The sequence below is a fragment of the Lolium perenne genome, chromosome 4 (assembly GCF_019359855.2).
Source record: "Lolium perenne isolate Kyuss_39 chromosome 4, Kyuss_2.0, whole genome shotgun sequence".
Lineage (NCBI taxonomy): Eukaryota > Viridiplantae > Streptophyta > Magnoliopsida > Poales > Poaceae > Lolium > Lolium perenne.
The window spans coordinates 92,341,676-92,355,938 of NC_067247.2; the positions used below are offsets into that span (position 1 = coordinate 92,341,676).

The window sequence follows — 14,263 nt, forward strand, 5'->3', positions numbered from 1 at the left end:
GAAAGGAGGCCTTCAATGTAGAGACAGATGAAACGTGCCAAATGTGGATGTGTAAACCACTTAAACCGAAAAAAAGACTCATATTTGATGAAGTTTTAGTATCCCATTATGTTGTTTACCTGTCCTCTATTCCAGTGAATAAGACGTATAAATTTAGTTAAAAACTAATATCCTCTAGTTTACACCAATGTTATAGACAAAAATATGAATATTTACGGTACCAAATCAACATTACTCCCTCTACTCCATATTACTTGCCATAGATTCATATGTATCTATACACAAAATATGTCTAGATACATCCAGATCAACGGCAATTAATATGAACCGATGGAGCAGTAGATTCACCGTAAAGTACATTTCCATAGATATCTTAATTTTCTTCGTTATGTTTAATGAAAATCTACGAATTTTAACTTTAAATTAAATTTATAAACCTTATTCATCGAGGTAACAACACAATTTCCTTGTGCCTAGTTGGCCGGCCACCTTCGAGAAAAAATGTACCGGAAATAAAAAATAATACTCCCTCCATCCCATGAAAAATGTCTGAAAATGTCAAAATTTAGATGTATATAGATGATAGGTATATCTAAGTTTTGACCAATCGGAGACATTCTTTGTGGGATGGAGAAAGTATTGGAAAACGAATGTGAAAGCAAGAGGACCATACGAACCGTCCACGTGTGAGGCTGAAACCTGCCGGCGACCGTTAAAATACTATCCGTCGCCACCAGGTAGGCAGGCAGAGCAATCTCTCTCGTAGGTGCGGCGGCCGTCTAGCTAGGCGTCTAGACGCGTGTGACGAATGTCACCGCGTGAAAACAGCGGCGTCCTTGGCACGGCGCACGTGAATAGAGTAAGCACTAATCCCCACTATTCGCAAAGGAAAAAGGGCCTCGAAATTAATTAATAAGAGAAAACGGAAAAGGAGAAAAAGGGGCGGAAAAAAAAAGGAAAGCGACGGGAAGGCCAAACAAACAGATCGATCGATCGGGCGAGCGAACAAAAGGGAAGAACCTCGCCGTCCTCCATGCCCTAGCACGCAAGGCACACCCAGCGGAGCCAGCGCGCCCGCCCCGCCCCGCCCCGCCCCCAAGGTAACCGCCCTCTCCGATCCCAACCCTCGATTCTTCTCCCCCCGATCTGAATCCCATCGTCAAAACCCTAGCACCGGATCCTCGCCGTGCCTCCGGTCGGGTCTGTCCCGGTTACGGCGATCTGAATTTCCGGATTGGCGGTTTCCCGTGAGCGAGAGATAGGTAGAGGGAGATCGCTCCGTGGCCCGTTCTCTTTGGGGATTGGCGGCTTTGTGTGCCGCCCGGCTGATTCGGATTCCTCCGCCCGCAGATCTGTTCGTAGCCGTGCGCGGTGCTTCGTTCTAGGTCTGATCGAGGTTGCTTCTGCGGCCGGCCGGTCGGGGGATTGGGAATCGAGGCCGGATTTTGCCGTGGTGAGTTTGTACATCTGACGGGATCTGCAGGTGCTGGTGGAGAGCGCCTTTCAGAAAAAAAAAAAAAGGGAGGTGGTTGCAGTTCTGTTTAAGTGCTAGGAACCAGTCTAGCCACTGCTAAGTAGGAGTTAGATATGTAATTTGTGCTTTCTGATGATGTTGACCTCGATTGCTTGTGCCAAGAGGTGTGTGGAACAAGCCAGTATTTATGTTAGTGCGCTACTGGGAAGAATTAGCGTTATCTTCTATACGGATGGATAGGATGTAGTATGATGTAACATCCATGATCGCATTATGACTTCTTAACCATTATAAGCTCGACATTCTGTTTCAACATTTTCTAGGCAGAGTAGCGTGGATAGCTACCTCTAGCACTTCATGAGTCTAACAAATTCACATATCATTTCTGCAGGAGTCTTAACAAATTCACATATCATTTCTGCAGGTGTTTGGCTTGGCGCCCTCCAACCCCGTCTTCTTCCACAGCCTGCTGAAAGCATCACAAACCAGGCGGCAAGCATGGACGAATCGATGGCGGACTCCATGGTAGCGAGCTTCTGGGGGCCTGTGACCTCGACGATGGAGCTGTGCGAGGAGAACTACGCGCGCTCGTCCTATATCGCAGAGTTCTACAATACTCTCTCTAATGCTCCGTGCATTCTCCTGGCGCTCATTGGACTCGTGAATGCCCTCCGCCAACGCTTCGAGAAACGCTTCAGTGTTCTACACATATCCAATATGATCCTTTCTATTGGGAGCATTATCTTCCACGCGACCTTGCAGCATGTGTAAGTTTTCAGTCAACTATAATGCTACTAGCGTTTTGGCCGGTTATAAAATGCCACCTTTAGCTGTGCAGTTTTTAGATTACAAGTACTACATTTGATTTTGCATGCCATTTGCATTTGATGGACAGTTCCTGTTAATAGCAAACAAATAATCATTGACGGAACAAAAGCTATTTTGTTAACGTTACTGCCATTTGGACTAAAAACTAAGCTATTTTTGTTAACATTACCACCCATTTGAATTAAAACTGAGCTATTTTGTTAACATTACTGCCATTTGAATTAAAACTGAGCTATTCTGTTCACATGAATTTATGTTCTGTTTATATATTATTAGTAATATGATAGATTGTGTCCTGCTAATGTTATTTTTATCTTGCTGTTATTGGCATGAAATTCTGTTTGATCTTTTTCAGTTGTATACATTATTTTTTTATTCTTCATTCTTTTTGCCTCGCATGTGCTGTGCTGTTTATTTTTGCGTTCACAAATCTATGGCTGATATTCTGTGTGGCGAGTTGATGAGTACATATGCACGTGCACACCCCAACAGCCAGTGATTTATTAGTTGGAATGTGCCTAGTTCTTGATTGGGTTGAATACTTGTACTGATGCACTGGCTGACCATCCACAACCGGGGCAGCTGCTCTAAGGGTCATTGCTGAAATTCTATCTGCTTTAAATGCTTTTTTATGTTCATGACAAAATTTCAGTATTTGCCAACGCTCACTATTTGGCTTTGCTGTTGCTCAATATCTCAAGTAAGCTCCTTGGGAATACATAGGGTAAATGGGCTGCCTTTTGATCAGCAAATTAGTCAACTAGCAGTGTGCCACTGGGAATAAAGTAACTTGCTTGGTTTGGTTGCCAGATGATGCCACCATTAGTTAGTCTTAACAACTGAACTGTACTGCATGATTTGAGTGCTAGTATGTACGGTAATACTCCTACATTAAATCAAACACAGTCCTAAGATGTTAACTGTGCTGCATGTTCGTTGAGTGCTGGTATGTTCATAGTAATACATTAAATCAAACACATTGGTAAGTTGTTTTATCACTGTCACCAATACTACCTATGTAGAGTGGCTGGTTGCCTCTAACTAAGACTAGGATGCGCATGTTAAATTCCATCCTCTCTTTTTCTTAATCTATCAAGGGTTGTGCGCTTGTCAGTTTCAGCATATCTCTAGCTTCTGTCAGTCTTCATATTAATTCTGGCCATGTTTGCTTGTCAATTTCAGCATATATATCTAGCTTCTGTCAGTCTTCATATTAATTCTGGTCATGTTAAAATATTGCTTTGCCGTACGTATTATATTAACTTGTGTTGTCATATTTTGGTTTCCAGCCTACAGCAGAGTGATGAGACACCAATGGTGTGGGAGATCCTCCTATATCTGTATGTCCTTTATTCACCAGATTGGCATTACAGGAGCACGATGCCTACTTTCCTTGTCCTATATGGTGCTGCATTTGCTGTAGTTCACTTCTTCGTGCGATTCCAAGTAGTATTCAAGTTGCATTACATTGGTCTGTGCCTTCTCTGCATCCCACGGATGTACAAGTACTACATACAGACGAAAGACTTGGCTGCCAAGCGGCTCGCGAAGCTGTATGTTCTTACCATCTTCCTGGCGACTGTTTGCTGGCTAGTTGATCGCATCTTCTGCAAGAAGCTTTCGCACTGGTACATCAACCCGCAGGGACACGCATGGTGGCATGTGCTTATGGGATTTAACTCTTATTTCGCAAACACATTCTTGATGTTTTGCCGAGCTCAGCAGCGTGGTTGGGAGCCACGCATTATCCATCTCTTCGGGCTATTGCCTTATGTCAAGATCCAGAAATCCAGAAAGAGGGAGTAAGCCCTCGGTTGATCAGTGGTGTTCTTCAGGACCTGAAATCAAATGTCCCCCATGCGCTCAAAAAAACAAGCGGTGGCATTTTTGTATATGGGCTTCCAAGTGATTACGGACTACAAGTGTCTTGATGTCTCACTGGATTTTGGTAACTTTTAACTGACAGCCTGTTTTGTACCATACATGATTTCAATCAGAGATTAGTTGGAGTGTTCATCTCTTTTGATCTGGGTCCACTGAAGTTTGTCTTTCAGAACTAGTAGGGCTTTTTATTTTATTCTTTTGATTTGACTTGAATGGGGTTGAATTGTATTAGTTAACTTACTGGCTGGAGTCGTCATAGATTCATGTTCCTCGTAACTATTAATTCTTTGTTATTTATGGTACTTCTGAACTTCAACGTTGAAGCTCTGGTGCTACGATCTTTGTGCTTAGAACAGCCTAAACAAGTAAACATGGAAGATACCTACTGTGAAAGGTGTAAATTTTACCTGTGTTATTTTAATTGCTCGGTTAACTTGGCAGGGTCCACTTGTGTCAAATGAATACTCAATGACAGCTTTTGCCCAAAGAGAGCTCATGCTAAGCTTTCATGAGCATGATGAGCATGGTTGTATCCAGGTCGAATGTTACTCATGTGGTCAACTAGATGAGCGTCCATGTCTGGGACTTGAAAAAATAAAGTTTCCACCAGTCCTTTGGACAGTTGTTGGTGAACCCATGGCAAGGGGCAACTTCTACTTCGTTTCCAAAATATTTGAAGCTCTACTTTTGTTCTTAGTAACTTCTCTAGGTTTGACCAGATTTTTTTTAAATGTCAATATTTACAATATCTAATCTTAGATGTATGATAGATATAAAAAAAACTAAATTGGCGCTCTAGATGTTCACAAATTTATCTATAAATTTGACCAAACTTGAATTACTTTGACTTAGGACAAAACTAGACTTAAATGACTCTCTGTTCAAAACAAGATGTACATTTTTTAAAGTCAAACAATATAAACTTTTATCAAGTTTTTAGAAAAAAAACTATCACCATCTAGCAGATACATGGTACATCATGACATACGTTCTCATATTGGATCTATATAGTTCTCTTTATTTTTACGTCATAGTTCTCAATAGATATTTTTATAAGCTTGATTTAACTTCACATTCTTGGACTTCAGAAAAAATTATAGATCTTTTACGAAATGGAGCACCTTATTCTCTTTTTATTTTGAGATCTGCCTATCAGATTTCATTCTCTCTCTTTTTTTTTTGAGATCTGCATATCAAAAATTCCTTTCTCCTATGGATAAAAGACATAAATAAGTTGGCGATTCTGCTGACCTTTGCAGGAATCCCTGCACTTCATTTGTGTCCAGCACAGTTTATTTGGATCGCTTCTACTATATTATAAACCAGAGCAAGACTATCTAACGAGCATGGGCCACACTGGAGAAGTTTCCATGGTGGTTTTGTATGTGTGAACAATTCTAGAGATCATTCCCTTGCCAGAAAAGACGTTATGTTCTAGAACCATGTTTCTGTCAAAACAGGTGCATTGCATAGAATCAAGCGAATGATGGAAACGATAATCATATTGCTGATACGTGTCCTCCATATACTCGTAGGAATTCGAATCGAGATCTAGGATCGAACAGGGATAAGATTCCACAAATCTCACAGCAGCACAACACTGACCGGTACATTATCTCATTCACACTAGGCCAATAAAAATGTACCCAGACTGACCTAAACACGTGCACCCACTGACCCTCAAATCTACGGGTCAAACACTATCCTCGTGCATCGTCACACAAGTGAAAGCAGCAGCCAGCAGTCATTCTGCAGAAACTCAAGGTTTTCCACCACAGGCAAAAATTAGGAATACTCCTGATAATTGATGAATAAGGTTGGCAAGCTTAAAAGAATAGCAGTGCAAGTTCAATAACGATTTTACATTATTACAAATATAATCCAAGAATTACAGAGGCATCAACATCTGACCAAAACCTAGGCCATGGTATAAATCCTCGACAAATGATGAAGCAAAAAATATTTTGGCACTTGGTACTTAAGCATGCCAGGTATACCCATTTATACCATCAGTACATCAAGTATCCATGTAACAATAAACAAAATAAACACCACTAGGTAAAGGAAAGAATCCTGATATGGGCAGATATGCTTTTCCTTTTAACAGGGTTAATTAACAAAATAGAGAACTGTTTGACTGATGAACTGAAGCTGCCGGGGTGCGATTCTACCTGCTGTCGGCCTTGGAACAACCCCAACTGAGGTACTTTAACCTACTGGAACCTCCATATTGTATACCTCCAAAAATTTAAAGAAAACCAATCTCTGAATCACCACCTTCAGCTATCCAGCCTTGCTTGCTGACCATCTTAATGAACAAAAACAACAAAAAATACTTCAAATTCTTTAGCTAAGAATATCAATAACTTCTTGCACCTCGCAGGTCTGCTGTTTGTCTATGTTGCTAGACTACCCATCTGCTGATCAAGCTGCATCTGTTCAAGCAATGCTCCAATAATTGTGGCTTGGTCATCTCCATCCATCTGTGTGTTCAGCCTTGAACCTTCACCATTACTAACATTTGGATGCATAAGTGGAGAAGGTCCAACAGAGTTCATGGATTCAGCTGCGGTACCTTGCTTCTCTGGTGGAGACTCCTTAACCAGCGTGTGCACCCACGAGAGATCTGGATCATCACCACCTGATCTCAGTTCAAAGGAAGATGATCGGCGAAGCTTACCCAGTTCTTCACCATCCACACCCCAGTCAGGTGCCCCTGAAGGAGATCCCCACTTGGACCATGATGAGCTGAGAGGAGAGCCAACTAGAGCCGATGCTCTTGCGGCACTAGGACCAAGATCACGAGAACTGAGGCTCCTCGTCGCATTAGGCCCGAGATCACGAGAACTAAGGCTCCTCATTGTCTGCTGCTGCTGCTGGTGCTGTTGCTGTAGCTGTTTCTCACGCTGGGCAAAGGCGGCTGCCATGTGGGAGTTCATCGGGGACCCAGATTCAACGCAACGGGGAGACATCCGGCCAGGGGAGGACATCCCAAGCGATGCTTGCAGCAGCGATGAGCGTGAAGGAATCTGCTGGTTGTCCACGGTCTTTGGCGAGAAGCCCCCTGTGTTGATCGGTGAGAGCAGTGCTTGCTGCTGTTGCTGGAACTGATTAAGGATAGCAGCCTTCTGAGAGGGTGAAAACATAGCGCCTTGATCGGCATTGCTGTACCTCGGGGAGGAGATCATCTCAGCAGAGAAGAGATCATCCAAGTTTGAGGGATTCAGGCTCTTGGTCCGAGAAGCATGGTTCCCTGCAGACGAAGAACCAAGGCGTGCGCAGAGACCATTCATAAGCTGAGAATCCATCTCCTGCATCAGTGAGTAGTCATCGAAAGGCATATCTCTGGCATTGAGCGAACTTCGGAGTCTGCTCGACTGAAGACTGCTGCCGGGAAGGTGTAGCGTCGGAACATTTGGCTGCTGCCAGCCCAAGGAAGGGGGCATCCCATTGCCAGAAGGAGACCTCGGCGGGGTGAACGGGGACATGGCTGCCGAAACCGCCGATGGAGAACCGGGCATCAAGCCCATTGCCGCCGCCATGTCCATCGCAGCCGTGGCCGAGGCCCTCGGGCTCGGGGATGGCACCGCGGACCCAGTGGAGACATAGAGCGGGCGGAGCTCCTCGGTGGTGTGCGCGAAGAAGCAGACGCGGCGGTTGCAGCCGGTGCCATCCTTGCAGAGGCGAGTGCGGTACTGCGCGGGGTGGAGCCAGCACTCGAAGACGCCGTGCGCGTACTCGCACATGTCGCTGCGCCGGCACACGCCCTTCCTGAAGTCCGGGCACGGCACGCAGCTGTAGTGGTACTTGCGGGGATCCCGGCGCCGCGCGTTCTCCCCCGGGTGCACGAAGGGGCACTCGGTCCAGTCGTGCGAGTAGGCGCGCGAGCACGGCCTGATCTTGAAGGAGTACATGCGGAACTCGTCCGAGGCGTAGATGCTGCTCTTGATGTCCGGCAGGGAGGGGTCCACCGGGTACTCCTTCTTCTCCGAGGTGGCGGTGGCCACCCTGGGCAGGTCGGCGAACTTGGTCGTCAGCATCAGCGCGGCGGATGGGGACCGCGTCGCGTCGTCGGCGGTGGGCGAGGAGACGGGCGAGGAGATCGAGTTCCTTGCGGCGTTTGTGGCTACCCGGAGGACCTTGGGGAAGCCGAGCAGATCTTGGAGCGCGATCTTGGCGTCGACCATCTTGGGCGGGACGGAGATGACGTCGGCCGGGCGGCACCCGGCCGCATCGGTGGCGTCGGCGTCCGCCCCGGCCACGAGGAGCAGCCGGACGGCGTCGACGGCGGAGGCGGAGCCCCCGGAGGCGGCGCAGTGGAGCGCGGTGGCGCCGTCGGGGCCGCAGCGGCGGTTGGCGTCGACGGCGGGGAGCGAGAGCAGCAGGCGCAGCGCGGCGAGGCTGCCGTAGGTGGCGGCGACCATGAGCGGGGTGCGGCGCTCGAGGGCCTTGCGGCGGCCGTACCAGAGCCCGGGCTCGTCGGCGGCGGCGGGCGGCGCGCGGGCCAGCGCGCGGAGCAGGCCGTCGGCGTCGTCGTCGGCGGCGAGCTCGAGGAGGCCGGCGAAGGCGTCGCCCGTGTCGACGGTGAGGCGCAGGGCCATCTCGGCGACCGCCGCATTCTTCTTGGGCGCGGGGGCCGGCGCGTCGGGGAGGGACGGCGCGGGGGGCGCGGGGATCGGCGTGGTGCTCATCTGGGCTTGCCGGATCGGAGGAACTGGTGGAGGGGGAGCGGGAGAGAGGAGTCAAGAAAGCAGTCAAGGGAGTCCAACATAGCAGCAGCGCGAGAAATGGAGTGGAAAACTTACCATACAACAAGAGCGGCGGGGAGGCGGGGCGAGCGGCGGCTGCGGCGGTGGTCGGCGGCAAAGATAGGGCCGATCTATCCTCTATCCGGTTGGCGATTGATGGAGAAGAAGCGGAAGCGGAAGCATGGGGGGATGAGGGAGGAGAGATTTGCAGTAGTAGTAAAAAAAGGGGAAAGTGAGGAGATAGAGAGAAAGGAAGTGGGGTGTGACTTGCGAGACTATCGGAGTTGGAGTTCTCTCTCGCGGCGACACACACAAGCTCACTTCCCTCGCCTCCACCTCTCCATGCAACAAACGGCGTGTGATCGAACCAAACGGAATGGCAAAATTCTGGTTTTTGTGCCTCCCGAATGAAATCATTTTTCCTTAATTTAACTAAGTTGTTACTCTCTATTATTTTTTGTAAGATCGTGGTGCGTCCTCCGAGAGATCGGAAGCCCGCCTCGCGATGTCCGATGCACACACATAAAATTTAGATAAAGAATAAAGCAATAAAAAACAACTTCCCTCTCCCGGAGCCACTGTCGTTGCCGATGCAGCGGTAGGGTTGCCGCTTGCAGGAACGATGATGGTTCTTTGCAGCCGCTTCGAAATCCGCTTGTGGTCGCTTGCAGCAACGGGTCCTATGCAGATCCGTTGCCAATCACTTCTAGCTCTACCCATGCTCACCTGCATCATCGGCAGTTCTTCCTTGCAGATCCACCCCGGCCGCTTCCTACTGTACCGGTAGGTGTTTGCAACATCCTGTTGCTCTTTTCAGCTTCGTCCCAAGCGCTTCTACCTCTGTCGTTGGGAACTTGCAGCAGCGGCAACATCAATGGTGTCGGCTAGACCGCATGCGATGCAGATGTTGGGGCATAGGGCCGGCGAGGGGGTGCGGGATCTAGGGGTATGGCGGTGGGGGTGTATTGAGGCAAGCGACGGAGATGGAGAAGACCGGCTCTAGAGATGGGGATCTAGAGGACGGTGGTGAAAGGAGGTCTGAGGAGGTCATTGTCGGTGCACGGATGTGGGCAGCTGATTTGGAAGGGTAACACCGATACGGGCAGTAGATGGTGCGGTGTGGGGTATGGACGCTGCCAGGAAGACGAAATTGGAATGATATAAGGTTGACTTGTTTTTTCTTGGACACCCCTATGGCGTGCACCGAAGTGGAGGAGATGTGTGCGTGCGAAGCGAGGAGGGGTATCGATCATCCGCGTTTTCCTTTTTAAAAAGTAGTTATAAACAAAGAAGGATATATGCTACAAAAATAAAAAATATGAATGCTCCATGTGCGATTTTTTAAGTGGTGATGATGGTAGGCATGGTGTTCCGGTATTTCTTCATTCTTCCTGTCGTGATTGGGCTCTAGAGGCTAAAATTGTGATATTCAAAGTTTGCACATATCGTACCTTAAAAGTTGGCAAACTTATTTGCCCTCTAATTGCGATCAGTAGTTAGGATCATTGCTCATTTTAGACGATGATGCCCGACAATGAAGTTGGTTTCGACAAGTATTAAAGACTTTAGCCGCCCAATACATTGGTAAAGAAACAAGGCGGCCTTCTCGAGAGCGAGCGCTTGGCGCCCATCATCTCTAATCAATACATGATCACGAGCTAGTGAATTTCAAACATTTACTCCCTTAGCTTCAAATTAATTGAAGTTTTATGTTTGCCCAAAGTCAAATTTATTAAAGTTTGACCAAGTTCTTTAACACATGCGGATTTTTATTAGATTCCTCATAGGGTATTGATTTGTACTATACATATATTTGGTGCTGCATCAACTGATTATAATTTTGACTTGTGACAAAGTTATATAACTTCCAAAATTGTAAAAGAGGGTAAATTGCTAAAATAAAAATAAAACCACCACCACGATTGTCAAGGGCCCACAATAATGCATCAAAGGCTGTTTTTTCATGAAGTGTTGTTAACTTTGCCTTAGTTGTGTTGGTTTTTCTTCGTGTCAAAACAAATTGTGGTGGGTTTTTGCTATTTACTCAACCAAAAAATTGCTACCCCTGTTCATAAGAGGATATCTTAGATTTATCTAAATTTAGATGCTCCTTTTATGAACAACGTGGTTGGATCCAATGAACATTGCGGTATTAATAACTGAAGTATTTTGGAAAACTGCATTTCTTTTTTCAAAGTGAAACTGAAATTATTCTTCTCTATAACTGCAGCATCCCATGCCTAGGCGTTGAAATACTTTACTTTTGGAATCAATCGTGTGGTTAAAACTAAACTAAACGGAGCTCCCAAACGGAGTTTATGGCCAGCGTCAGCCGTGCACGCACGACCGCACGAGCGAGCGAGGCAACCCCCAAGTTTCCATAACCGGCGTCATTGCCGTTGCCGTGCCGTGCCGTAGCGCGGGCACGTCCACCGGCGATAACCGCACCTGCTCGCCGCTCGCCGCTTTTGATTTTCCAACCACCACCACCACCCCACACATACGTCAGGCAGCGCCTTGTGTACGCGCGACGTCGCTCTCGCTGTCTCGCAGCTTCCTTCTCGAGATCTCCGTCGCTCCCGTCCATTTCCGGCTTGTCCGCACGCCCCCGGCGGCCGCGTCACGGCCTCCCTCCCTCTCTATCTTTCCTCGCGCCGCCACGGCGAGCGGTGGTTGGATCTTGGCTGTGGCTGGCGCTGGCGTGGCGGCGGACGTGGGGATAGATAGATAGATGAGATTGCTGACGACCGGTGCCGACGCGGAGCCCTCGTCACGAGCACAGCTCCCCGCCACCTGGAGCTGGCGCCCCGCGCGCACGGCAGCGCAGGTAGGTGGGGCGGCGGCGGCGGCGGGATTTGGTTTCCCGTGACTACTCCTTGGCGGAGGATCGACAGCGACGGAAGGTGAGATCTCGCGGCGCCGCGGCACGTGACCGGGGATGCGAGCCCTGGTCCGTCTGATGGGATCCCCTGGCGGTTCCGTTGCCGACACCTGCGCGCGGTTGGTTAGGGACAGCGGCCGTGGCACGTACAAGCAGCGCCTGCTAAAATTCTTCAGAATTCTTTAGTAGTAGTACATTACAGTACTATTAGATCATCTTCACCACTAGCCCCAAATAGGCGCCTCAGCACTACATCCTTTATTTGGGGAGCTGTTCTCACACCGGCACCCCCAAAACGGCGGCCCCAATAGATGTTTTGATTTAAAATCATAAATAAATGCATAGAAAATTGAATAAGAAATATTTTATTCCACAAACTAATACATAATTGGGAACGTGGTTTACATGAAGATATAGTTTGAACCATGGTTGACATAAATATAAAACATTGCAAAAAAAAACTAAACCTAACTATGCCGGTCATCGCAGGTTTCGTGTGTTCGCTGCCAAGAAAGAACACTCGAGGGCACACTTAGTCACCCAAACTGGAAAATCCAGCTGGCGAGGGTGCCCCTGTTGGTTCTTCCGAGGAAGAACATCCAAAAACATGCGAGCCGAAATTCGCTGCGAAGAAACAACACTCGTCAGTCGTCATCCTCCTCGATGCTGTCGACGTGGTAGTTTCGGCGGCAACGCGTCTCGTCGAACACCTTGACGCTCATGTCCCCGTCCCCAGAGTAGGAGAACACGAGCACGAAGCCGGCTTAGAGGCTGTGGTGGCGCGCGAACTTCTCCCAGCCGATGTGGAGGTATGATGTCTACGCACGCTTCTATTCCTGTAGATAGTGTTGGGCCTCCAAGAGCAGAGGTTTGTAGAACGGCAGCAAGTTTCCCTTAAGTGAATCACCCAAGGTTTATCGAACTCAGGGAGGTAGAGGTCAAAGATATCCCTCTCGAGCAACCCTGCAATTAAGATACAAGAAGTCTCTTGTGTCCCAACACACTTAATACACTTGTCAGATGTATAGTTGCACTAGTTCGGCGAACAGATAGTGAAATACAAGTAATATGGATGATTGTAAGTAGTAATTTCAATCTGAAATAAAGATGACAGCAAGCAAACATGTAGCAGAACTTGTTGGAAACGGTGTTTTAATGCTTAGAAACAGGGCCTATGGATCATACTTTCACTTGTGGACACTCTCAACAATGATCACATAACTGAATAAATAAATGCTACTTTCAAACACTCTCTTGTTGGATAACAAACACCATTCATTGTGTAGGGCTACAAAAACACACCTCAAGCCGGAGTAAACAAGCTCCACAACTTTCGGAGTTCATATTAAAGTAACCTCTAGAGTGCATAATAGACCGTTGCAATTTAGACCGAGTACTAACATAGCATACACACTGTCAACAATAGCTATGAAAGGGAGAATAGATCGCATCAATACTATCATAGTAATAATTAACTTCATAATCTACAAGAGATTACAATCATAACCTACGCCAAGTACTACATGATGCACACACTGTCAACATTACATCATGGAGGAGGAATAGAATACTTTAATAACGTCACTAGAGTAGCACATAGATTAATAGTGATATAAAGCCCATGATCACATAAAGATCACACCATGGGAGAGAGAGATGAACCACATAGCTACCGGTAGAGCCCTCAGCCTCGGGGGAGAACTACTCCCTCCTCATCATAGGAGACAGCAACGGCGATGAAGATGGCGGTGGTGTCGATGGAGATGACTCCGAGGGCAATTCCCCGTCCCGGCGGCGTGCCGGAACAGAGATTTCTGTCCCCTGAAACGGAGTTTCGCGATGGCGGCGGCGTCCCTGGAGTCTTTCTGGAGTTTCGTCAATTGGTATAGGGTTTTCACGTCACGAGAGATTATATAGGCGAAGAGGAGGCGCAAGGGGGTGCCTGGGGGGCCCACCCCATAGGGCGGTGCGCCCCCCTCTTGGCCGCGCCAGCCTATGGTGTGGGGGGCCTGGGCCTCCACTCCGTCTCCCCTTCGGTGTTCTGGTCCGTCTCGGTGAAATAAGATGTTTGGCTTTTGTTTCGTCGAATTCCGAGAATATTGCCCGAACAGCCTTTCTGGAACCAAAAACAGCAGAAAACAGGAACTGGCACTTCGACATCTTGTTAATAGGTTAGTTCCGGAAAATGCATAAAATCATTATAAAGTGTGAGAAAAACATGTAGGTATTGTCATAAAACTAGCATGGAACATCAGAAATTATAGATACATTGGAGACGTATCAAGGTACATCTTGCCGCGTGCGTCGTAGATGACGTCCACGATCCACCGGTAGTAGCCGAACGAATCCTCCCGCGGATGCAGCGTGCCCGGGTGGTCGTCGCCGGCGACGAAGTGGGCGAAGGTGTCCGGCAGCCTCTGGATGCCGCGTGGGTCGCCCTTGAGGACG

General features: G+C 47.8%; 2 protein-coding genes across 2 annotated transcripts; one reads left to right on the forward strand and one right to left on the reverse strand.

Annotated features, from left to right (window-relative positions):
- The first annotated feature begins 953 nt into the window (after positions 1-953).
- Positions 954-4,509, forward strand: LOC127293315 (alkaline ceramidase). Its single transcript, XM_051322896.2, has 3 exons — positions 954-1,100; positions 1,899-2,241; positions 3,592-4,509. Exons 2-3 carry the CDS (start codon positions 1,973-1,975, stop codon positions 4,106-4,108), a joined length of 786 nt encoding a protein of 261 aa, XP_051178856.1. The 5' UTR covers positions 954-1,100; positions 1,899-1,972; the 3' UTR covers positions 4,109-4,509.
- Positions 4,510-5,990: 1,481 nt separating this feature from the next.
- LOC127293316 (zinc finger CCCH domain-containing protein 24) lies at positions 5,991-9,122 on the reverse strand. Its single transcript, XM_051322898.2, has 2 exons — positions 8,992-9,122; positions 5,991-8,900 (listed from the first exon to the last, which is right to left on the reverse strand). Exon 2 carries the CDS (start codon positions 8,875-8,877, stop codon positions 6,583-6,585), a length of 2,295 nt encoding a protein of 764 aa, XP_051178858.1. The 5' UTR covers positions 8,878-8,900; positions 8,992-9,122; the 3' UTR covers positions 5,991-6,582.
- Between the last annotated feature and the right edge of the window lie 5,141 nt (positions 9,123-14,263).